General features: G+C 37.9%; 2 protein-coding genes across 7 annotated transcripts in view; both read right to left on the bottom strand.

Moving 5' to 3' along the window:
* Positions 1–299: 299 nt before the first annotated feature.
* igfn1.3 (immunoglobulin like and fibronectin type III domain containing 1, tandem duplicate 3) lies at positions 300–9192 on the bottom strand. The gene is made up of 23 exons (XM_074640213.1): positions 8878–9192; positions 8567–8689; positions 8327–8463; positions 8108–8207; positions 7969–8010; positions 7843–7885; positions 7561–7744; positions 7316–7429; positions 7002–7164; positions 6589–6861; positions 5944–6468; positions 5724–5848; positions 5489–5630; positions 5053–5346; positions 4634–4930; positions 3788–3967; positions 3541–3669; positions 3145–3453; positions 2966–3051; positions 2617–2809; positions 2095–2391; positions 850–1176; positions 300–763 (listed from the first exon to the last, which is right to left on the bottom strand). The coding sequence occupies exons 1-23, from the start codon at positions 8927–8929 to the stop codon at positions 759–761; spliced, it is 4140 nt and encodes a 1379-aa protein (XP_074496314.1). The 5' UTR covers positions 8930–9192; the 3' UTR covers positions 300–758.
* A 2371-nt stretch (positions 9193–11563) lies between these two features.
* Positions 11564–26313, bottom strand: part of igfn1.1 (immunoglobulin like and fibronectin type III domain containing 1, tandem duplicate 1) — a 32920-nt gene continuing 18170 nt past the window's right edge. For 5 of the 6 annotated variants that reach the window (XM_074640155.1, XM_074640173.1, XM_074640163.1 and 2 more), the window contains 22 exons: positions 25855–25954; positions 25656–25700; positions 24597–24630; positions 24248–24431; positions 23979–24092; positions 23721–23889; positions 23204–23476; positions 22402–23016; positions 21773–21877; positions 20083–20241; positions 18842–18966; positions 18532–18673; positions 18034–18327; positions 17573–17869; positions 16523–16702; positions 16269–16397; positions 15874–16182; positions 15189–15274; positions 14895–15087; positions 14504–14800; positions 13332–13658; positions 11564–12735 (listed from right to left, as the gene is read on the bottom strand). In XM_074640155.1, coding sequence (XP_074496256.1) covers positions 12728–12735; positions 13332–13658; positions 14504–14800; positions 14895–15087; positions 15189–15274; positions 15874–16182; positions 16269–16397; positions 16523–16702; positions 17573–17869; positions 18034–18327; positions 18532–18673; positions 18842–18966; positions 20083–20241; positions 21773–21877; positions 22402–23016; positions 23204–23476; positions 23721–23889; positions 23979–24092; positions 24248–24431; positions 24597–24630; positions 25656–25700; positions 25855–25954 — 4185 coding nt within the window. In that variant the 3' untranslated portion in view covers positions 11564–12727. The remainder of the gene's footprint in view (positions 12736–13331; positions 13659–14503; positions 14801–14894; positions 15088–15188; positions 15275–15873; positions 16183–16268; positions 16398–16522; positions 16703–17572; positions 17870–18033; positions 18328–18531; positions 18674–18841; positions 18967–20082; positions 20242–21772; positions 21878–22401; positions 23017–23203; positions 23477–23720; positions 23890–23978; positions 24093–24247; positions 24432–24596; positions 24631–25655; positions 25701–25854; positions 25955–26313) is intronic. The other variant, XM_074640200.1, reaches the window with a different exon arrangement.

Here is a 26313-nt window from a genome sequence, read left to right as displayed (position 1 = left end):
CTATCCTGTGGTTTATGAGCTCATCGTGAATCTGATGTAGACTTTTCTTAGGATCTTTGTCAAGAACAAATTTAAGAACAAACTTAGGAAGATATTGGTGAGTGAGGAACATTGTCACTTTGATTGTTAGCATCATGGCATTAGCATTTAGCTCAAAGCTCTGCAGTGCCTAAGTATAGCCTCACAGAGTCGCTAGAGTGTCTGTAGACTCTTAGCCTTGGTATACATCAAGTGACAAGCTCATGTTTAAAATTAGGTTAAAGATAGGCAAGTAAGACCGTTCACTGTTGAACAGGAAGGATTTATTTACATTTTTGGCATAATTAATAATTCAGACACAAAACATACAAACACTTAAACATACTCAGCTATAGCTATATTGTCATATCGTCAATTTTCTATGAGGTCGTAGAATCCAGCAGACTTTCTGTCTTATTCAGAAAACAGCAGAGGAAAAAGAGGTCAATGAATAAACATGTTTGAGTCCAAGATTAGCATATAATTACTACTGAATCTTGGATGTCTCTTGTCAAAGTGCTCTTTGCATCCAGTAGATGAATTGAGTAAAATGTGCACTCAAATACAACAAACGTTTCTTTCTTGCTTTCTTTCTTACTTTCTTTCTTTACAGTTTATTGAAACACATGAATATAGTAATTCTCAAAAAAACACAGGTTTCAAAATTGGCAAATCCTTTATGTTCCTTTCATTTGAAATGGAACATGGCATCTTCAGGAGTTCAGGCCCACTGCGTCGTCCTAATCTGAAGGAGGGAGAGTAGAGAATTGTTCAAACATATCGCCAGAGGAGTCAAATCTAAGATGGAACTAATACATGTGAATATTTTACCTTTAACAACAAGTTTAGTGGAACACTCCTCTCTGCCCAGAGGGTTTTCTGCAATGACTGTGTAATCCCCGCAGTCCTTGGGCCCAACTTTGAGTATCACCATGGAGCAGACGCCGCATGTGTTAGTGATGTAGTAGTTAGTGTTGGTGTTGAGGTTGATGCTATTTCTATACCAGGTAACATAGGGTTTGGGGTTTCCTGTCACTGCACAACTCATGTAGCACTCGTAGCTCTCTGGACTGTTGTGCATTTTTAGCGGAACAGAGAACGAGGGAGGCGCCTCAAAGCTGCAGTTTTTAGATTCAGGAAGGTTCAAAGAAAATATTTCTGGAAGGATACAAGAGAAAGAAAAGTTAACAGGGTGTAATACATAATGATGGATACACTTTCCATTGCTATATTCTCTTTAGTCGTCTGTTTTTTTTATTAATTTATCTTCCTTCAGTGTCTATAGCGGAGCATGTAGCAATATAATGCTCTGTCTTTCATAGTATATTTCATGTGCATTAGGCATACAAAACATTCATTAGCAAAGATAACCAACTTTGCTGTACAGTATGCTCTACCCATTTGCACAAAAAATAAGTTACGGTGACACTTAACAGTGGTCGGGTTGATATTCTTTAATTGCCTTTCGGAAGGGAGGGATTTTTATGATTTTTTTTTTTTTAATTGGTCACTCCTGTTATGCTCCTATTACATACATCTAATCACTTGTTTCCTAATAGATTTCTACACATTACACATTTAGGGCTGTGATGTGTTTTCAATTCTTGATTGGCGGACCAACTGTCTAAAACCCCAAAGAAATATCATTCACTATTATAAGACAAGAAAAAACGCAATAGGACTGCAGCTAACAATTATTTTCATTGCCGATTACTCTGTTAATTATTTTTGCAGTTAATCAATTAAATATTTATTCTATGAAAACTGAACAAAGTAGGGGAAAATATCCATCAAGTTGTGAGAGCCCAGGGTGACATCTTTACATGTCTTGTTTTGTCAGACTGACAGTCCAAAACCCAAACACATTTAATCTGAAATGATATAGAAAAACAGCAAATCCTCACATTTGAGAAGCTATACCAGCAAACTTTTGGCATTTTTGCTTTTTGAATGTCTGAAACGATTAATCAGTTATCAAAATTGTTGCCATTTAATTTTCAGTTGATCAACTAATTGAATAACAAACTAATTGTTTCAGCTCTGTACACATATTTGCATCACTTTTGTTAAACCTGCCTTTTCTTTTCTTCACTTCCCAGGTCGCAGACTCAGAGGGTTTGGAAAGCCCCATGTCATTCCTGGTGTAGATCCGGAACTTATACTGCCTTCCTGGCATGATATTGATGATGGTGTACTTGTTATTGAAGAGGTGGTCTGCTACGGTTTGCCAAGTACGCTTCACAGAATCACGCTTGGTGATCATGTAGTGCAGCCTGTCGTCTTTCTTCTCATCCGGAGAGGCCGTCCAGGAGACCGTCACTGTTCCCGACACATTCTCCTCCAGCTCCACGGGGCCTGGAGGCTTGGGCTCATCTGGAAACAGGTGGCAAAGGATTACTAATATCTTTATCTTTAATATCTTCACACACTTTTGTTAGTGTTTGTAATGTAATGGGTCTGTTCAGAACATGTTGGTAATTGTGATTTCTGTGCTGGTTTATAGTTCAAACCATCAGTGAGTTGGCTGTTACATTTCTTGAGTAGAGCTGTATTTTCTCTCTAATGCGCACATGTGCAAGTTCTTTTTTTTCACCGTACCTGTGATTCTTATCTCAACACTAGAGGTCTCCTGACCAACAAGGTTCTTGAGAATGATTGTGTAGATCCCAGTGTCATGGCGCTCTGATGAGGGGATCATTAACTGTGATGACGTGTCCGTGTTGATCACTCTCACATGCTTGCCGACAGGGAGGCCGTCCTTGAGCCATTTGATAGCTGGCATTGGAGAAGCCTGCCGACAACAGGAGATACAGGGCTAAGATGTGGGTTTATACTTTTTGTGTAGAGCAGCAGAGAAGTGTCCAATCTGCCACTTTAAATAGGACATTGAACAGAGCGACTTGGTGTTTTTATGCCTGGATGGTTTTGTATGAATATTATACTGCACCTGAAAGTTGAAGTTGATTCGAGCGCAGTTCCCAGCTTTCATCACTATAAAGGTCTTCATTTTTTTGTCAGTGAACTGAGGTCTCACTGTGACAATGTGGGGAAGAGTTTAAGTGATTAAATGAAGATGAAATGTATCAAATTCTGACTGCAGACAGTTCACAATTTCCACTGACTCACCTGGAGGAGGCATTGCGATGATGTAGTTGTTCAACTCTTGAGGCTCACCGTCTCCGCCGTCATTGGTGGCTACAACTCTTACCCAGTACATGGCCATAGACTTCAGACCCATGATAGTATAGGAGGTCATAAAGATAGCATTGGAGTTACAGCGACCCCATTCTGGGTCTTCTGCTGGTCTGAGCTCCACAAAGTATCCTTTGGCCTCATCTTGGACCCCTTCCTCCTCTGTGGGTTTGGTCCAACTCAGCGATAAGGTAGAGTATGTGGATTCTGTCACCTTCAGGTCAATAACTTTACCAGGGGGTTCTGGAAGTGTAAATATTTAAGCATTGATATTTGAGCAATTAAGCACTAAGATACTAACAATATAGCATTTATCGGCTTGTTACTCACTCTTTGGATCTCTTGCAAACACAAATTCAGAAGGCGTACTTGGCTCTCCAGCACCAGAAATGTTGATAGCTGATACACGGAACTCATATTCGAGGCCTTCAACAACATCCTTCACTGCATACTTTTTCTCTGTTAGCGTGTCAAAAAGTATAGTTAAGACTATAAAATGTAGAATATAATTCTTTACTTTTGCACATTTGTACTTGACAATGCCACATCTGTATTCAAACAGTTAACAACACTGTACCTCTGATGAGCTCTTCGGGTGGGTTGACAAGGCCCCACAGATTACTGCCATTCTTGCGTTTCTCCACGTTGTATCCCAAAATGTTCGTTCCTCCAGTATTAGTGGGTGCAGACCAAGCAAGATTGATACAGTCTTTGAAAGCACTAACAATTGTTGGTTTAGAAGGAGCACCAGGGTATGCTGAAAGAGTGATGAAATGGAAAAAAAACTGTCACTTTTTAATTGGTTCTAGTATAGAGTGCTCCAGGGAAGACACATTTTGTTGACCAACCAGGAAGTTAGCATCGCCCTGGTTACCTCGACAAAAAGCCAATGGGATTTTTTCGTTGGGTTTTGGATTATTGCAGAAAATAAGCTCTGTGGCAAACACACGTTTATGATACTTACAAATTTTGTTCAGCAAGATATCCTTCACAAATGAACACCACTTTTATGATTTTTGAAGTGTGAATGCAGTCGCTAGAAGTAAAAAGCTAACGTTAGGTTATAAATTAACTACACCCCGTGATGGCGTTTAGTAGTCTCATTTAACCACTTGTTAGCAACTGCCTTTTTTAAGATGCATAAAGGTTTCAAAATTCACAAGTGGGATATTTATTGATGCATTTTATGTCGTAGAACAAAACGTTAAAATCCTTAAAACTTGTATTAACCACATACCTTATTTCAGACATCAAACTAAAAACCCATTTAAAAAATCCATTGACTTACAGACGAGGGAACCGGAAGTGCTGAAATGCTAACTCATTTTCACAACCCAGGTTTTAGGACTCATTCCTGTATCACTCTATTTGAGATTTGAGACACTGTTAATACATGTAAGTGCGCTTGTAAAAAAAGGCTTACCCTTTGTCCCTGCCTGAATATCATCGGTCTCCATCTTTTCACTGATGCCTTGATCAGTTTCCGCCCTGATATGGTAGCAGTACTTTCTGCCATGATCCACATCAGTGTCCCTGTACTTAGGCTCTGGGCCAATCTTGCCTAATTTCTTCCGGCTGTTTCGGCCAATTTGCTGGCGCTCCATGATGTAGTCCGTGATAGGGGAACCTCCATTGTCTTTGGGAATCCTCCATTTGAAGTCAATGCAAGTTGACGAACTTTCAATGATATCCACAGGGCCAAGGGGTGGTGTTGGTTTGTCTGTAGTAACACAAAAGAATAGAGAACAAACACACTCATTTCCACGTCTTATATTATGTATATGTCATTCGTACAAATGAATAACATGCAGTTCTCAACATGCAAACCTGTACAAACCTTACCTAATATAACAAGCTGTGTGATGGCCTCAATTGTTCCACATTCATTTTTAATCTTTATCTTAATTTCTCCTGAGATTTTGCGTTTGCACTTGGTAAGCAGCAGGCGGCTGTGTGTGGAAGACTTCTCGATTTTGATATGGGTGTCCTCCAGCAGCTCTTCGCCCTCATTGTACCACTGTATCTTCATGGGTTCCCGGCCAAGGAAGGGCAGCTTGAAGACTGCGTCTTTCCCAGTTTTGATTATGACAGGTTTTCTGAACTCAGCGAGGTCGTCAGGGTTTATCCTTGGAGGATCTAGCAGAAAAAGCACACATCTTTTCAAACTGAGACTTTTATTGCTGAGCTGAAAAGAATATTGTTTTAAGCATTTTCACAGTGGCTGCTGTTTTTGTTTTGCTTTAGTTGGAGTACCTCAAATTGATTCTAATTACAATACCTTCAACACTAAGTGCAGCCTCGGTTTTACGCCCGTCAGCTTCACAGCGGTACTTTCCAGTATCATCTTCTTTGCAGTTTTTGATAATTAGTTTGCGATAAGTCCCATCTTTAACAATACAGATATCGTCTGTAGCTGTTATCTGAAATGCACGCACACACACACACACATGTAAACACACTTATATCTCAGAAGGTTAAATATGAAAGCTATACGTCTATCAACTCTTCCTCACCTCTTTCCCATCTTTGTACCAGACTCCGTCACAGTCCTCACTGCTCAGCTTGCAGACCAGTTCTGCATCAGTACCAATAATTGCGGTTACATCTGACAGTCCGCCGGTGAAGTATACTCCTGGGTCTAAATGGAAATACAACTTCATTGTGAATTGGGAACAGGATTATATGAACAACAGAGCAGTACTTGGAATTTAATTACTATGTTCTAATGCATACCAATGACTGTTTCAGGGACAAGTGGGCCTTCTCTCACTCTCTTTCTTTTCTCTTGAACATGCTCTCCTTCTTCATCATCAGCAACTTCAGCAGGAGCCTCTCCCTCTTCCTGCTGTACATCCTCTTCATCCTCTTCCTCCTCTTCTTCTTCATCCTCTTCCTCCACATCATCGGTTGCTTCTGCCTTTGCCTTTGTCTTTTTCTCTGTCTTTGCCTTTGGCTTGGCTTTAGCTTCGGCTTTAGCTTTAGCTTTAGCTTCAGCTTTAGCCTTAGCTTTGGCTTCTCTTTCTGCTCTAGCCTTAGCTTCGGCTTCGGCTTTGGCTGCTGCTTTCTCAGCTGCAGCCGCGGCAGCTGCTGCAGCTGCAGCTTCTGCCTCTGCCTTTGCCTTTGCCATCAACTCCCCTCTCTCTTTCTGTACCTTAGCATTTTGCTCCTCAGCAATCTTCAAAAGGTCGTCTCCACCACCACCTGCTCTGGTTGTTTTGCGGGCTTTCTTCTTTCCAAGCGAGTTTGGATCATTGTCAGCTGATAAAGAAAATAAACAGTACCAGGACATTTTTTAATGGTTTATGGGACAATTTCAATATCTGATAAACTAATGTTGAACAGTTTGAAAAGATACAATTTAAATTATATAAATCGTACCTTCCACTATAAGCCAGGCATTGCAGGATACATGCCCAGTCACGGCCGCATAAATTCCTTTGTCCAATGGCATGCAGTCCTTCACCACCAATGTGTGAATCAGCATGTCCTCCGACACAATGATGTCATATTTATCCCCTTGCTCTAGTGGGGTATTCTTTCCCATCCAGTTTATCTTTTTCATGGGTTGCGAGATGACACACTCAAACACAGCGTCCTCTCTTTCCTCTGGTTTCACATCTTGAATCTTGACCAAGAAGTCCACAGGTGGAACTAGACAAAGCACAAAACTATGGTTAGCATAACATGGTATTTTGAATTTCCTGTCTCAGAACAACTCATTTAACACTCGTAGCTCTTTTCGACTGTTGTATGGCATTGCGTACACGTTACAGTAAGGTGAGTCATCTTACGTTTGAAGTCAGTCGAGAAGATCTTAACCCCATCAACCTCCACTTGGTATAATCCCGCATCATCTGGGTCAACACCATTGATGCTAAAAACAAACTTCTTTCCTACTTGCTTCAGTCCATGTTTGACCTCTGTGTCCATATCAAAAGGAATCATAACTCCATCCTGTTTAAACATAAGCAGTCATAAAGCAATATGTAGCGTGCCTGTGAATTTGTCTGTTGCAGAATACTGTATGTAATATGAATATCAGTGCTTTTGTTTCATTTATTTCAACATTTAGAAAAAAGTAAACACTTAAAATAAAACATCTCACCTTGAATATGAAGATTTTGCTGGTAGGGTCTTTAAGGGACATTTCAAGTTCAAACTCTGCATCACCATCATCCTTCATTGCAATAGGCTTTAGGTTGCATAGCCTTTCAACAACCTGTAGTAATTAGAATCGGGGGGGACAAGGTTTTAGAGTTTGTACTTGTACTACAGCATCCATTCATATTCTTCTATATGTTAGGTTGTGTAGGTGCTTTATATTTACATTTAGATGAAGCTGAAACATACCTTTTCTTGCTCTTGTTGCCTTTCAATCTTCTTCTCACTTAGTTTATTCAGCATCCGCCGAAAATCAGTGACACCATACTTAGCACAGATGGCCTCATAATCTTTCTTGTCTGCACTCATCAACAGTTCCCAAAACTTTTCATCGATTACTGGCTTTTTCTCTTCTTTTGCCTCAAACTCGACCCTACAAAATAAAAAAAAGAATATTAGTATGTACTATTAGGTAATAATCATACATGGCACAGTCATGTGCTTTTGCCCATTCGTAAATATACTACTTACTTATTTAAGGCCTTTTTGAAGTCCTCGGGTATCTCTCGGATAGCTACAACAAAACCAATGGCATGTTTACAACTTTCATTTGATGAATGACGTTGCGTTATTATAGATTAAATGTTTGCTGTGTACCTGTTCTTGATTCTTGCATGGCTCTGCTCTTTTTAAAGCCAACTGAAATGGAAGAAAATGGAGTGAAGTGAGACAGATGTAATTTATCTTAATTTAGTTTTGATTTAATTTATAGTGGAATAAAAAGTAAGTTACTGACCCTCAATAACATGAAGCGAAGCAGTTACAACCGCTTTTCCATATTCATTTCTGGCGAAACACTTGTAGGTGTCAGCTTGATCCACCGTTATACCAGGCATCTATCAATCAATGCAGTGCAAGACTGATCATTCCGATGTATGTATTGATCCACCAGTCATCTTTAGATTTTAAGTTATTTGAATAAGCAATCCTTATGACACATTGTCAGTGATCTCACCTGTAGTTGGTATTCACCAGAACTTGTATCATGGATCATTTGGCACCTTTCTTCATCAATTGCCCCATTGTTTCTCTCCCAGGTCACAGTCGGTGTTGGGTTGCCAGTAATGACTGATCTGAAGATAACCGTTTTTCCTACAGAAATGGCAACACCAATGTACCATTATGTAATTATCTTAGAAAAAAAAAAAAAAAAAATTAGGTTGTGCATTTGTTTAGAGGTTGCATTTCACATTACCTTCTTGAATAGTTAGAGCAATGGGTTTCCGAGTGAAATCTGGGGTGGTCATTCCTTCAGGTAGTTCTTCCACACACTGGGTGATCATAACTCCAGGCACCTTTGACTTTATTTTAATTTTCACTGTCATTAAAAGAGATTAATTGCATTATTGACAAATTTATGAAGAATTTGGCAATGTTTGACAGCTTTGATTTAAGTTCATTTCATCTCAGAAAAGGCTGTACTGTTTGCATTTAGCTTTCATCACATATTTCATGTGTGTCAGTAATTTGCAGTTGAAGGCGGGTGTTCAAATTCTAGTTACTTACCCTGCCCTGGAGCAGTTGGCTCCTCATCCTTTGCTTTACGTATTTTAAACATCTTGATTTAGGCAAACAGCTTCTCTGTCAATGCAAAAAAACATTACAATGCACTTTTTCAACTGTTAATACTTAACAAGGCAACGCTGTTAAGTTTGCTTATATACCATTTTAATTGGTCTTCACTTTGATGGTTGTTTGAATTGTATAATAAGGTTGTTTTCCTCATGTCAAAGCCCAACATATCCTAGAATATCAATGCCGTTTGGAGCTGTTAGCATTATTTGACCACTGTTAGTAACCATGAGAATCCCCATCTGTCTGACATGCAGTTAATCTCTCCCAGATGGTCTGAATCTGTAATGGGTATCACTTATCATTGTTCTAACTAGTGGCTTGAGGCAGTATGCTTTTACAACACAACACATTTTTAAGTAAAGCCTATCCTTTGAGAGACAGTTAAGATGTAACCGGACACAATTCATTCCTCCCTCCAATTACAAAAATTGGACTGGGTAATATTGTGGCATGTGCTGCATTGTGGGATGTCAGTGTTAAACCATGAAAGTAAGATCTATATACTGCAAATGGTGTGAGGATACCTGAGTTAGTAACTCTATCTGTGCTATAAATGAAAGGATTCCTGGGATCACAAAATACTTAACATTCCCTTTGTAGATTCTTGCAAGTGGCTGGCCTAATTTTGAAGACAGTAGGTCACATACCTCATAAAACATCCATCATTACTCTGGAGGGGCCGCAAGTGGCCGACTGCAAATGGAACATTAGTCATAACCATCTTTGTATTTAGGTTTTGCTTTCTTCTTAGCCCTGAATTATCTTATGATAAAAAGATAAAATAGAAAAGGGACCACCACAGGCATAAATTTGGGTGGTTAAGAAATAACCTCTTTTCACTTTTTAAAAAAAAAATAGTTATGTCATTAAATCAACATTGCTCTGAAACTATCTCACCTTAATCACTTTAATCAATTCCTAATTGTCAAAACAGTGTATTAGTAATTACGACAGTAATTAGTAATTTGATTATTATTATATTACACAATATTTAATCTCAAAGACTGAAAGGGTTGTTATAGTGATCTATGACATCTTAAAATAAAGCATAATTTATAAGAATAACAAAATATTTCATTCAGAAAAGCATGTATTTATACTTAAAGTATTTTTTTTAATAAAGATTTTATTTGAAAGCAATAATCTAAATTAGATAAAATATCAGATGTCTAAATATCACTTCTTTATATATGTGATGTAAATATCTTTTTTCTTGTTAAGTATGAACTAATGTTAGCACTCTATCTTCACCATTCTTCTGCTAATCTTCCTTCAGTTGTATGATCTCATTAGTCAAATGACAGGAGCATTTTTTTCTTGGATTACATTTTATAGTCACTTAAACTATTAGTATTAAATCTAATTAAAATAAATTCTGCCGAGTTCTGTCAGTTGATGAAGTGTCTGCATATTTAGCAGTTTCTCACACTTGAGGCACTGCTGTTAATCTATATTTGTCCGAGAGAGAAAATAGCTTTGCCAAGGGTAAGAACTGATTTATGAATAACCTGTCAGGTTTCTGTCCTAAATCTCAGAAATGCAATTAATAGCAGAGGTGAGCATATACTTTTACTTTGTCTTTTTTTTTGTTGATAATATACTAAATATAATATCACATTAAAGCTTGGCAACATACTGTAACCCTTAGATTGTTGCAGTAGTAAAGTGTAGGATCAACTTTAGTTTGAATAAACAAACAAGTGTGTATGTTTCTATAGTTTTGATAATCTCTTGCACCTACACCATCATTAGTGTGATCATGATCTTTTATTTAACATTTTTCTATTTGTATTATTTCCCATCAAGCTCAGACAATTCTGCTTGCCTAAAAGACATGCATCATAAACAATATTATTAGAGCTCATCATATTGGTTAAACTTTAGAGAAATCATTTAAACTGCTGTCCGCATTCAATAAGAAATCTGACTTAGGCTAATTAAGGGGATCTCATTAACATTGATACAAAGGGTTAATATACAGTAATACGCAAACTAGTTTCATTAGCACAACATACACACATTTACACAAATTGGCTTACAGAATAAAGATTTTGATGAAATATCCAACCATATTAGGACTTTTCCCAGTATTTGGTAAATGTACTTACTATATCTTTTTCAAGTGAACTGCTGTTCTCTGCTGTCTGTTGCTGGCCAGGTTCCAGCTGATTCTTGTGTGGGCTCTTCGTTTTGAGAGGCAATAAAGTCTTTCAGAGACACTCAGAGCCCTCTGCTTTTTCACTGTGGCTCCTGGGGATAGGTTTACTGACATGCACTTTGGCACTAAAGTGCTATAGGTTCTTGAAAAGGGGGGCACCAGAGGAAATGCAGGAGTGAAGCTCCTAATCCCTCCCTCAAAACTGGAATTTCAGCAGCAGGGTGCTTTTTGCTGCTCTTATTAAAAACGGAAGTCTCATGAGAAGTGACATAGAAGGGCCATGGGCTGAGCTGCCTCTCCATTAGCTTAATTGTACATGTAGACTGCCTGATCTTCATCCCAACATTTAACGAGGGGTAAGTGTTAATTCAATTCAGATTGTTCTATCTATTTGCATTAGTTTGTATTTGAAATTAATGAACCATAATTTCATGCCGAAAGTCTAATGCAAAAAAAATTACAATTTGCATGAATGTTTTATTAACTTATTGACACTGTATTCTGCGGACATATCAGACAAAAAGCAAAAAAAAAGAAGAAACCATATTCTAATACTAATGAGCCACACTTATTGTTTAATGTCTTGTTAGACTGAAATAGAACAGAAATACACAGTAGCATATATTTTAACATTGTAATAAACACTTCACTTTGAAACTGAGAGGTGTCATGATGCACTGGTCAAACATGTTTTAGCACAGGGTGCAACTGTTGACCCTCTCTTCTTCAGTGCTAAACTTGGACTTATGTCTGCCCTGACACAAAATGTGCTCTGAGAGGTAATATTAGAAGACTGGGCATAAATTATTCACATAAACCTTTATAGGGGTGAACAACTGGTATTTGCTGTGGCCAAGGTCTGACCCATGGCCACAATATATGCTCAAGTCTATCATCATACATATACTTTTTTGTAAACAAATTTAAAAAACATTTTTACATAAAAATCCATTTTCTTTTAAGTGTTAACTGTTTTTCAAAGTGACATGCAGGTCAGATTCAAAATTCCACGTCACAATAGCAGTATGAAATACTTATTTACACTAAACCCACACATTTTTTTATACGTATAAAAGACTATTATTGTCAGTATCATACGCATTTGTCATGTCCATTTTTTTGTCATCTCAGTTTCAGTTTAGGGGAAGACTGTAAATCCACAATTATGGAAAAGTAATTGGAACCAAACATTCACTATACATCTAAAAAATAATTTAAAGGCTCAAGCAGATAGTTCTATAAGCTTTAGACAAACACCTTAAAATGACACTTTTAAAATCAATAAATAACTGCAACATAGTGTCCTGTACTTCTGCTGTTTGACATGCATATTACCACATTTAAAATATGCCAGATTGTACACTCGTATTTCAAGCTTCAATTTTATTGAGATTGCACAATTTAAATCGAAACAAACAAAACATGTTTGTGGCTTTTATTTCAGCAAAATTTCTATGCCTAAGACTTTATTGTGAGTTTAGCTAACTAATCACAGGCAATATTAGATAATCATTCATTCTACGTTTTACAGGGTTTGCTTAAACTCTAAAGATGCAGTATGTGAATTACCAACAACTTGGTTTCTGTAAGCGTTTTAGAGCAATTCTACCATCTTCAGTGTGTTCAGAATTCTGGAAAAAAAGACAAAGGCAGTTATTAGTTTTAGATTTCAAAGATCACCACTGTATAAGATGCATATCCATGCACGCAACTGAAAATTTTAATTTCCTTTAGTGGAAATGTTCTCTGGGCTTGCCTAAGTACAAATGTGAAGACATTTTCAAAATTGTCAACCGTTTGGAGTGAGTGAGTTTTTCTTATCATACTATATTTAGTATTTGGGCACATGGGACTCCATTATATTTTAGGAAAAAACAGTAGTCCCATGTGTCCAAATACTAACTATAGTATGATAAGAAAATGGCTGTATCTCATAAACTACAAGGAGCACAATCAAGTATTTGGTGTCTATGAACTCATAATAAGTTGAATATCAAAGATATGAGGTGAAAAATGTTTCATATGGAAAACATTTAATAAACACAATGTTAGCATTTTTCCTTGTTTTTCAAAAAATCAAGTTTTAATGTTAGATACTAAAACACACCCAAATTTCAAGACTTTTGACCAATCAGAACAAATGTTGTGGCATTTCTCCTTATCATACTAAATATAGTCTTTGGGCACAAATGGGCTAAAATACAGTTGCACTCTGATAAAGATTTACCTCTGACTGTCAGTTTAGTGGAGCACTCTGCCCTCCCGATAGCGTTTTCTACAACAATCTTGTACTCCCCGCAGTCTTTAGGTCCAACCGTCAATATGAGCAGAGAACAGACTCCACAGGTGTTGGAGATGAAGTAGTTAGTGTTGGTATTCAGACTGATATTGTTGCGGAGCCATGTCACATGAGGTGTTGGATCCCCTTTTATGGCACAGCTCATGTAGCATTCATACCCATTAGGAGCAGTGTGCAATTTCAATGGGACAAGGAATTTGGGAGGACACTGTAGATCACAGGGCTTTGTTGCAGGCACGGTCACAGTGAACTTTTCTGGAAGAAAGTAGATATGCATTGCATCAAGTTAGAATTGTAATAATCTAACAGGTGAACATGTTTCAACATTGACCTGAGTCTGGTTCTAGAGGTACAGTATGATTGGAAATGTACAGGTACAGTACATTCTGGCCCTATTTCTATAGTGGAGTTCGTCATGATGATGCAGCAAAACAACATAGAAATAATGTTCAATTCCTGTTTCTGTGTCTGTGCTAATAGAGAATGCAACGGCTAAATAGTTTGGAATTTAAATTCTATAGATATGGATGGATAACCATAAAAAAGACATCTCAAAGATACCTAATTTGGTGTGATGATCAGATCAAATCAAGTCAAAAGCCATCATATCGGCTGGATTAATTGCCTGAATGTTGACAGACTATTGTTCTTAACTCTTGACATACTGAGAAAAGAAATCTTTAGGCCCAAACAATGGTTGATCTTTAGACTGAGGCTTAAATGGTTGTATTGGCCCCAAAATGTAAAAAAAAACTTTTAACTAGTTGTTTTTGTGGGCTTCAATGTAAACATTGCTAAACAATAAAGTCATAAAAGCTATGCACTGGCACAGTACATATACATATATAATAGCATCAATCTTTTCAAATTTGATAGTAAATTTGGCATTTTAGTCTTTGTATATGAAAGATGCAAACGAAAGACAGTACACAGACAATTCAATTTTGCTTGTAGCGTTAGTGCTTTGTAGAGGCAAGATATGCTTAATGTATAAGTACTATATCTGCTGAAGCCTATGTCTTGGTGAAAAATGCAATTTTTCTTCAAATACAGAAACTGGTCTTTTTCTAGACAAACCGGGTAGTGAAGCATTTTCATACCTTTTTTGCATGAAATCAGCCACTTCGGTGATTCAGACGGTTTGGAGGAGCCCATGTCATTCTTTGCATAGACTCTGAACTGGTATTCTCTGCCCGGCATTATGTTGCAGGCTGTGAATTTATTGTTGAAGATGTGATCTGCAACGGTCATCCACGTTCTTTTACTTGAATCACGCTTAGTCACCATGTAGTGCAGCCTGTCGTCACGTTTCTCATCTGGAGATGGGGTCCATGAAACGGTCACTGTGCCGGGCACATTTTCGTCAGTGTCCACTGGACCTGGTGGCTTCGGCTCATCTGGAGATACAAAAGTTTGTACTTTAGTTACAGTATATGGAATAGGAGGAAATCATTTATACAGTAAGAAGGTACAGTTTTTTACAAAACTTACCAGTGACTCTAATTTCAATGCTGTATGATTCTTGGCCAACAAAGTTCTTGACAATGATATTGTAGATTCCAGTATCTCCGCGCTCAGCGGAAGGAATCAGAAGCTGGGATGTTCCCTCTGCATTGCTGATGGTTACCTTTTTAGACACTGGCGAGCCATCTTTCAGCCAGACGACATCAGGCCAAGGAGAGGCCTACAAAGAATGTGAAAATATATTTTTGTCAGAAGACAAAATGAGATCACTATATGTTCATTTTCATGGATATAAGTAATCTTAATTACTTCCTAAATTACCTCAAAGTTAATGTTGAATCGTGCAGAATTTCCTGCTCTCACAACCATGAAACTCTTGATTTTGGCATCTGTGAATCGTGGCCTCACTGGGTGGACAACAGGGTGAAAAGTTGGTCATTAATTGTCATTTATTTTGATGTTGACAATTACTTTTCTAAGGATAATGGGAAACACAGAAAAAAAGTCACACGATTCCACTGCAAAACTACGCAAATATTGGTTATCTTTTATGTTATAGCACAATATGCTGCATCCATCTGTGTTATTAACTTGACATGGAATAGGATTTATTACTGATCCAAATTAAACCTCCATATAACCTCCATTATACCTCCATAATTAAACCAAATTGACACCAACCAACTGAATTGATTATTGATGAAAGTAGACAGAAACCCAGGTCATCATGACGTTTGTCTTGATTGTTCAAACCAGGCTTCATCCTTATCCAGGTAACTCTTAGTTGGGTTTGTGCATGGATCTATTAATCTCTTTAGGTTAACTAAAGTCTGGATTTTCCCCACATCTACATAATTGATTTAGAGCAGTTTAAGAATTCAGATTTCAGTAAGTTCAGTAAGTTAAAATCAATGATTGTACAACTATTTGGTCTTTAACTATGAAGTGGAGTCCCTGTTATCACAATATTTTATATAACAGTTTAACTTTGAAGGGATTTTCTCACCAGGAGGGGGCGTAGCGAGGATGTAATTATCCAGCTCCTGTGGTTTTCCCTCTCCTCCATCATTAGTAGCAATGGCTCTCACCCAGTACATGCCCATTGACTTCAAGCCTTTCACCGTATAGGTATTCATGGTTATTGCATTTGGATTGCAGCGATCCCATTCTGTGTTTTCCGCGGGCCTGATCTCAATAAAATATCCTTTGGCTTCATCCTCAACCTTCTCAATGTCCTTGGGTTTGGTCCAAGCCAGGCACAGGGTTGTGTAGGTGGAATCTGTCACTTTAAAGTCCATGACTTTACCAGGAGGCTCTGTAACACATGATTCATATTCAGTGCTGCAGTTTGAAATGTTGATGAAATAATGACTGTGATAACGGTTCTAAATGTCCACCTACTTTTAGGATCTCTGGCAAACACGAACTCAGATGGTGTGCTGGATTCACCCGCTCCAGAGTTGTTGATTGCTGACACACGGAATTCATATTGCATGCCCTCGACCACATCTTTAACTCCATATTCCTTACCTGTATAGGAAAAATACATACACAACATAGGAATTACAGCAATAGATCATAAGACATTCACTTTTGTGTTGTAACAGATTGTCATAGTGTGATCACCCAGAAATAATGTATGAATAATCAGTAACCTTTGATCATCTCATCAGGTGGATTGACTTGCCCCCACAGGTTGCTGCCCTTCTTGCGTTTCTCTATGTTGTATCCCAGAATATTGGTTCCTCCAGTGTCAGATGGAGGAGTCCAAGAGAGTGTGATGCAGTTCTTGAAGGCACTTACAACCTTTGGTGCTGATGGAGCAGCAGGGTATGCTGTATACAAACAAAAGATTGGGATCTGTAAATCATTTCTTAGTCAAAAATGTAGAATTGTTTGTGTACTGTGGGATAATTGATTGTGATGTTGGAATAGCAAAGGTTTGTTCTGAATAATAATAATACATTTTATTGAGATTGCACCAGGTCTAGACTCTTCAGTCTAGACCTGGTCACAAGTGAAAGTGGCACAGCAAAATTCATCTGTGTGATTTCATGAATGGTGATGGTAGAGGCTTGGTGATGTAAGGACTACTCACTTTGCTAGCTGGTGAACTACAGTTGCTGGTGAGATAAAGGCTAACATGCTAGCAAGCCGTGAATGTGCTAGCGCTATACGGTCACAATAGCTTCTTTCGATTTTCTCTATATTGTGGCATTTACTTCCCCCTGGGATTTCGTTCTGAGGATTGTGCATCATTTTATTCAATAAACAGTTAATAGAGAGTAGCTAACAGGACATTAAGTTCACATAGTTTATTAAAGAGATGTGTTTGTAGCATTGACATCTGTCTCATAACTGTTTGAAAATCATGCCTCTTTTGTGGAGCAGTATATACTCTAAACTGGATGAGGTAAAACAACTGAAAAGCTACAATAGCCTCCTCCCTTTTGGATTCTCCAGTTCTCCGTTACTTTCAAAGGTCGACACTATCAAGACGATTTGTTGTTGGTCAACGGTGCAAATTTGTGGGCTCACCAAAACTGAACTGATTTGTGAGTATTTTCCTCGCTCCCGCAAGTGAATCTGCCAATCGTTGCGATTGAAATTGATTTTGCTCTGAAATTGTGTGTGGTGTGACTGGCCGTTACTAAAAAGTGGTATTTTTAAGATAACACAGTTTCATAATGTTGGTCTGAGTTTACCTTTTGTTCCGGCTTGAATGTCCTCTGTTTCCATCAGCTCACTGGTGCCCATTTCAGTCTCCACTCTGATGCGAAAGCAGTACCTCCTGCCGTGGTCTACATCAGTGTCCCTGTATGTGGCCTCCGGACCAATTGGCCCCACCTTCTTCCAGGTGTTGCGGCCAACTTGTTGTCGTTCGAGGATGTAGTTGTCTATCTTGCAGCCACCGCTGTCCTTTGGGGGCCTCCACTTGAAATCAATTGCAGAGGCGGTGGCTTCAACAATCTCCAGAGGTCCCATTGGAGGAGTGGGTTTATCTGCCAGAAAACAAAGTAGCATATCGAATATTAACCTGTGCTGAACAAGTTACCTAAAGCGTGACAGAAACTGCACAGGCTTTTACAAGTTAGACAGGTCATTTGTAGGCCACTTACTGTGTAAGTGCATACAAAATACTGTAAAATAATGTTTGTATACATACCCGTTACAACAAGCTGGCTGAAGGCCTCAATAGTGCCAAACTCATTTTTGAGTTTTATCTTGACTTCACCACTGTCCTTGCGCTGCAGCTTGCTTAGAAGCAGACGGGTGGAACCCTCCGTGTGTTCCAACTTAATGTTTGATTCATCCGAAAGCTCTTCACCATCAAGGTACCACTGGATTTTTATGGGATCCCGTCCGACATAAGGTAGTTTGAAGGTAGCTTTGTGTCCTTTTTTCACTATTACAGGTTTTTTAAAAGCTTCCAGTTCCTCAGCACAAAATCTTGGCGGATCTACAATGATTGGTAAAACAATAGACATATATTTAAAGTCGTCTTATGCTTTCTAGTTATGTACTTAAGACAAACTTTAGAGTAATCTGCAGCATTCTTAAAAATCCATGCTCATCACGACCACGACCTGCAGGCACTCTCTAATGAGTGATGCAACCCCTTAATGCAAATGAGTAATTTCTGTAAGGAAATACATTTTTTTACCTTCAACAACAATCATGGACTCTGTCTTCCGTCCATCTGCTTCAAATTTATATTTTCCAGCGAAATCCTCTGTGACTTTGTGAATTTTCAGCCTGTGGAAAGTTCCGTCTTTCGTAATGGTTATACCGTCAGATGAAGTAATCTGGAAAAAAACTAAGATATTACTGCAACACAACATATGTGAATCAAGTCTCATCTGAAGCTCTCACGTATATATGAATACATGATAATTCCTATTTGGCCACATTGCTGCAATAACACCAAAGCCTATAAGCTACACATTTAGACCACATTTAGACCCTGGGCTTACCTCTTCTCCATCTTTGTACCAGATTCCCACACAGTCTTCACTGCTCACTTTACACTCCAGCTCTGCTGCTTCTCCAACAATGGCTTTGCAGTCAGAAAGCCCAGCATGAAAATGAACTCCTGGATCTGAGGATTTATCAACCAGTAAGTTAGTGAATGCGCACGGCCAACAGCTGACCTCTTCTGCATACATTTTGTTTAAAGTTTTTGCAATGCATCCATGTATGGATGTGTACACACTTACCTCACAGTCAAGCTTCACAAGTTTCCTTTCTGCGTTTTTGTTTATCATGTCTTTTATAATGACATTTGATTATAAAATACATCATAAAATGCAGATGTGATGTCAGAAAATATACTTGAAGCGACGACTTGATGTAATCCAAGGCATTTATTTGAAACTTGATGAAGATGTCTTGTTGGTTAGTGTGTAGCTTGTAGTCTTGTTTGGGAATGTCCTTCTTCAACTTGAAAGATTGCGGAGTTGAAACTCATAAGAATATAATCACCGAGGCTTTCATTTGCCTCTGTTCAAGAAATATGCGCTCTCAAAATATAAAAGATCCCACTTAAGACGGACATTTCCTTGGTCAGTGGAAGAGATGAGCATTTTGTATGGTTGATCTGAATTCAATCTTCAATGTGCAGGAATTGATATCAGAGCATGGTCATCCTCCAAAGTGAGCTTGGGTCGTCTTACATCTTCGAATTATGCAAGAGCGTGTCTACACACAAGTGTTGCAGTTGTTGAAGAACATGTGTTTACTCATATAAATAATTAACCTCAATGCACCGACTCATCCCGAATTAACATTTAAAAATGCAAGCAAGTTCGTTAACACAGAGCACAGGTGCATTTAAACAATACTCACACACATACACACACACACACACACAAACACACAGTCTGAAAACAATATATAAGAGATGGATGTGGATGCATAAATATTGCCTGCTGATATAGATAGAAACCTGTAGGTCATAGAAACAAATGTGCAAATGTGCATGACATTTGACTGGCATTTCTTAAAGGCACTCTCAATGTCAAATCCACTCGTACTGAACTCTGATCCTTTTTAAAGGCCATTTAACCAGTTAGAGATCAAATATAGCATTCTGCTCAGTGGCCACACACTTTCTGTTAACCCTCAAACCCACTGGGAAAGTCATCTGCTCATCAAATGACTTTATTCAGTGACAGTGCTTCCCATGCAGCAGTTAATGCAGAGCCAGTAATCTTACCACTAACTGTCTCCACGATCAATGGGCCTTGCCGTGCACGACCTGAACGCTTGCCAGCTGCTGCTGGCTCGCCGCCGTCTGCACCCTCACCGTTTTCAGCAACTTCATCACAGCCTGCTGCTGGCCCAGTGCCATTACCACCACTGGCACCACTCGCTTCTGTGTTTTTTGGTTTTTCAGTTTTAGGGGATATCATCGTAATTACCATCAACCCAATGTTTCTCATTTGCTGTTGGATATGCTTTACAAATAACATTAATGAAAACAGTAACAATTACAATATCAACATGGAGCATGAAAACAAAATCAGCAGCAACAACAGAAAAAGCAAACATTAACTCCAATACAGAAGAAGAGGGTGGTGGAAAAGATGATATTCAAGATGGGTCCCATAATGGTGCTATTGTGAAGTGACTTAATTAAAGATAGGGTCTTATACGGTCTTTACACCCTGACAGCGATCCATTACTTGTGAGTAATGGATCGCTGTCAGGGTGTAAAGACCATTTCAACCAATATAACAAATAGTGTATACTGGATAACATCGTCAACCCTGCCTTTAACCTAAGGGCCTTGTGGATTGTTATTATTTTTGCAGTTAAGACTGTTTTGCTATTAAGTGTCACTTGTTGCATTCATACATGGTATCATGAATAAAATATTTTACTACAAGGATTAATACCAGTGACAAAAGTGATGATACTTAATTTTAGTAGTATTCAACTAAATAGACGGTAGTCTATGATATGATTAATTGTGTAAAAGTTAGTGTTTCTGTTCTGTCAAATATTATAACAAACCTTAAAATCTGTTATGAAGAGGCACCTTTTATGTTCTCAACTTGAATACAGCTGTAGTCAAGTCACCTTTTCCATTTTCCATCCTTTAACACAACATGAATTGAACAAGCGATTTATAACAACAAAAAGACAAACATGTCTACAAACATGAAAGCACACATAATACACACAAAACATAAATATAGAATATTTCTATATTCATTTAAGTAAAGAATTAGATGAAGAAGGAAGCAGAATTTAGCATAGCACATACATGCTATACTAATGTCTGTTTCTCAGAAGAGGTAAAAAAACACACGCACACACATAAAGATAGAGACATATAACTTTCTGTTTCATTAATCAATGTTGGCTAAATTATTGATAAATTAATGATTGCTAAATTTAGCAGATAGTTAATAAGCTTTATACCTAAAGCCCAGGATTTTCAATTGGTTTTGGACTGAAAACCATGTGAGCAATTAAGTTTCCTGGGACACATAATACAGTAACTAACTGTACTGCATTGTTTGATGTAGGCTCTAGAACTACAAGGCTTTTAAATAATTAATAAACATAACTCTGAACCCATGCTACAATCTTTCACATCCTAGATAAAGTAAATTCTACCACTGAGGCTTGACAAGACCTTTCTGAACTTTGTTTTGAAATTCATCCTGGCCTTGTGGAGCTTAATTGTACAATTGGAAAAGCGGAGCAGCGTTGAGCTTTGTAAAGCATCAGCGGTTTAATTTGGTCAGTGTTATATACATTTATTGTTAAAGCAGCTGCATCAAAGTTAGGAAATGTTTAGAATTTCCTACAGCTGCGATGTCAAAGTCATTTTCATTCCCAAATGACTTTAATTGTCAGTAAATTGTCTGCAGCATGCAGCCTTTGACAACTCTTACCAACAACAGCTTCTTCAACCTCCACATTTGTCTTTTTGGGACGTTTTCCTTTTTTCCCAGATTTTCCACCTTGTTGATCTGTGGTTTCCTCATCACTATTATCTCCTATTAATGATGATAAGTAGCAACTTCATTGAGAATGTCAAACATATCTAAATATGACCATTTACCATCAAACTCTGACTAGCATAAATGTGATATACTGTACACACTGGTATTCATTGTGCATGATCTGAGCATGATCATCATCAGTTCCTTTTTTGAAAAATTGTATTCTAAGGTTCTTCATGAAAGTATTGTTGATTAACGATTTTTTAAAAACATATGAATTAAAGATTAATGGACTTGCAATGAATCGGAAAGTTAATTGAAAAGAGGTTAACATAATAAACATCAAGAGAATTGTAAAATGCAGACAAGGAAATACAGAGACAATATCAACATACTATAAAAACATCAACAACAACAACAAAATACAAATACCTCAACATTAATAATGACAGAAGCTTCTCTATAAAGATGTTGAAATTGCATTTTGATTAGCATAGAAGAGAATAACGGCCACATTTTGGAAGTAATTTTTTTGTCAAGTCTCTCAAAGTAAATTGCAGTATGAGTTATATTCTTACCTATCACTGTATCTGGAACAAGTGGACCATCTCGTTTTTTGCGTCTCCCTCCTTTTCCACCTCCTTCTCCTCCCTCTCCTCCCTCTCCTCCATCAGAATCTCCAAATGAATCATCTTCACCTTCACCACCTCCGGCTCCACCCCCAGCTCCGCCTTTAGCTCCAGCTCCAGTTCCATCTACTCCTCCATCTTCACCACCTGCATCACCAACACCACCAACACCACCAGCACCACCAGTGCCTCCGCTACCATCGGCAGCACCAGCTTGTTTTTTCTTATTTTTCCTTGCAGCTGCATCGGCAGCTTCATCGGCAGCTCTATCCTTCGCGCCCGCTTCCTTCTTTGCCTTTGCAGCAGCCTTAGCTGCAGCTAAGGCTGCAGCTTTTTCTTCAGCCGCTGTCTTTTTAGCTGCTTCAGCCTCTACTCGGGCAGCTGCTTCTGCTACTTCTCTCTCTGCTTGAGCTTTCTTGGCCATTTCCAGTTTTTCTTCCAATTCTTTCTGATATTTTTCCTGCTGTTCCTTAGCTATTTTCAGCAGATCTTCATCATTTCCACCTCCAGCCATAGTAGTTTTGCGAGTTGCCTTCTTGCCCTTGTTGGCGGGATCCTTGTCAACTATAAAAGATAACATGGCAAATGCATTTATAGTTTTTAGCTGAATATTAAATTCAGGATTTAACAATGATTTGGTGTCAGGGAAAAGTATCTTGAAGGTGTTCCATATGTATGCATGCTACTGGAATTTGTACTGCATGAAGAGAATCCCCAAGGATAAAAAAGTAGGAGGAGAATAATTTCTTACCGTCAACTACAAGCCAGGCATTGCAGGATTTTATTCCTGCTACAGCAACATAGATACCGGCGTCCAAAGGCAAACAGTCCCGCACCAGCAACTTGTGGATGAGCTTATCTTCAGAAACAGTGATTTCATGTTTCTCATCATTTGTCAGCGGAGTGTTTTTACCCAACCATCTGAGCTCATTCATAGGTGCAGTCAGGACACATTGAAAGAGGGCGTCTTGTCGTTCTTCTGCCTTAACCTCTTGTATTTTGACAGCAAAATCACATTCAGGCACTGCAGGGTTACGGAAAGATACAAAATGGAAAAAAAGAAGCAGTTAGAGAAACTATTTTTAATTTCATCAATCTATCCCATCCATTTCATAAACTACTTATTCTGTACAGGGTTACTGGTGGCGTCATTGGGTTAATTTAATTACAGTTATAAAATATCTGTAGACCGCATCAATATTTCAGTAATCCTTGAACTGAATTTACTTAAACCTATTCTAACTGTAATCACATGATTGAAGACATACCTTTAAAATCAGTGGAGAATACATTGACGCCCCCAACATCCACTGAGTAGAGTCCAGCATCTTCTTTACCTAGATTTTTAATTGTGAATATATATTTCTTGCCAACTTGTTTTAAATTATGCTTCATCGAATCGCTTTCTTCTTGGGTGAATGGAACCATGACGCCATTCTGCAGAATTTATGGGCATGTTACCATATTGATAATAGATAATAAAATGCAGTAAGATATTACTGAAGTTGGTAGTTAACGTTCCTTACCTTGTACAGGAAAAGTTTGCTGGTAGGGTCCTTGAGGTCCATGTCCAGCTCAAATGTTGCACAGTCGTCATCATTGACTTCAATATGTTTCAGTGTATTGATGTGTGTAACAAACTACAGCAGAAATAAAAAACAAAACTATCAACATTTTTAAATGGCTTTGCTCATACAGTGTAAGAAAAATGCTGCTTAAACAACAAGTGGCATAAACGGATGTTTGGTTTGACATGATTATGATAGAATTAAAGGAGAATCAAAAGGCTAAATACCTCTGCAATCTCCACCTCTCTCTCTTTCTTCATTTCAGTGAGTTTCTTCAGCATGCGACGGAAGTCTGTGATACCGTAATCAGCACAGATGCGCTCGTAATCTTTTTTTTCTGCACTAAGGAGAATTTCCCAGACCTTTTCCTCGGACTCCATCGGCTTTTCCTCACGTGTTCCATCAGGATTACTGTAGAGAGAGAAATTTTCATTAAGCCCAACACACCAACGTGTTTTTAATGGAAATAATTACTCTCATACTGTCATAGATGGAAAACTATTCACCATCATAAAGAAAATACTATTACAGTGTATTTTAGGAGACAAACAGCTATATTTACTATATTTCACTCACCGTTTTTTAAGCTTTTTTCTGATGTCCGCAACATCTGGGGAGCCATAATGAAAAACATCAGTCCTTTGTCTTATACAATAGTATTCTAAAAGAGCAGGTCCCATTTACCTTTATTGACAGTGTACATATAATAGTTTGATTAAAGTGCAATACAATTTTTTTTCTTTTAATAAAATAAAACTATATTTTTAGCTTAAAGGGGTACTGCACACTTAAATCTTAAATCTTTTTTATTTTTTAGAAAACCTGACTGTACTTTGATGAAACACATCAATGCTGGAGTTGATATATTGATATATTGATATTTCATGAGCATTTCATGAGTTGACAGTGTCTCAATACGCAATCAACAACGATTTAAAATAGTAGATGTACTTTTTAAATCAGCCCTAAACCTTGCAAGGCTAATGCTGAGATAGTTGACCATTTAGGTCTAATCTACGTCATGAAATTTATATAAAAAAATAATTTTAACGTCTTCTAATCAGTAAGCAACTCCAAGTAGTGAGCAACTCCTGCCTCACACCCCCTGATGCTGCTGATCTTCACTTTTTCAGTCAATTTCTTAGCCATTAATGTGTCAAGTGACAGCGCACAGTGGTACTGTGCTGATACGACAGAAGCACCATGACAGGAAGATTTTTCCAAATAATTCCAATTAGTGAATAAAATGTCACGTTGCTATGAAAATATATGGGCTAAGTTGTAGCACAGAGAAATTGAGCTGCTGCATCATTCCAAGTATTGATAGCATAGATGAAAACCATCAACCTCTATTCATCTTTGTACTCAGCTGGTTGCCCAATTCTCTTAAAAAAAAAAAAATGATGAATGTGTTTTTAATTGCAGTGCTAGTTTGTCTCATATTGACTGCTATTTGTGTATGACGGGGGCAAGGACGGTGTACTCTCTGTTTTTGATGGCTTTGACCTTAAAATGGTCAGCCTTGACCTGACAGCCAACAAACACAAACTACCTTGCTACAAAAAAGTAAAAAAGAAGTAAGATTTGAAAACCTCTTCAGATAAAACTTTGAGGGTCATGTGTTTGAAACCTCACCTTCTCCTTTTTTCTTCTGAAGTTCCTTGGTCTTAGAGAATCCAACTGTGAACAAACAGTTGATTTAATTTAATTTCCATTCCATTTGTCACAATTCAATACAAATGTGCAAACTCATCAAGAGGATATATAATTCAATTATTATATATTATACTGGAAATATACAGTGATTCAAAGATAATAACAATAAGGATCCTACCCTCAATAACATTCAAGACGACAGTGCAAACTGCCTTTCCATGTTCATTTGTTGCAAAACACTTGTAGGTGTCAGCATCCTCTGGAGTGACCTTAGGAAACTAATGAAATTCAAACACAGAGTTAAGCACATCTTTATATATATATATATATATATATATGTATATATATATATATATACTGTATATAATATGAGTGCACGAAAATTCGCCCCAAAAAATGTCTCCCATTTACTTCTATGGTGTAATGTTAGCAGTTTAATGCAATGCTTAAAGGGATAGTTTGGGTGCAAAGCAATATAATGCTGTGGATGGGGCCAGCAGCAAACTGTGTTTTATCCACCTAAAAGAAAGGCTCACCTAAAGAAAATCAATATCCGTTTAAGTGTACGCAATATTCAGAATATTTTCTGAAGGGGAACTGAACTGAAAGTGAAACTTATGTACTGTTTTTTGGAGTC

Source organism: Sebastes fasciatus, chromosome 1 (genome assembly GCF_043250625.1).
Source record: "Sebastes fasciatus isolate fSebFas1 chromosome 1, fSebFas1.pri, whole genome shotgun sequence".
Classification (NCBI taxonomy): domain Eukaryota; kingdom Metazoa; phylum Chordata; class Actinopteri; order Perciformes; family Sebastidae; genus Sebastes; species Sebastes fasciatus.
Note: the sequence above shows the minus strand (reverse complement) of the source record. Positions and strands in the feature narration are given on the sequence as shown.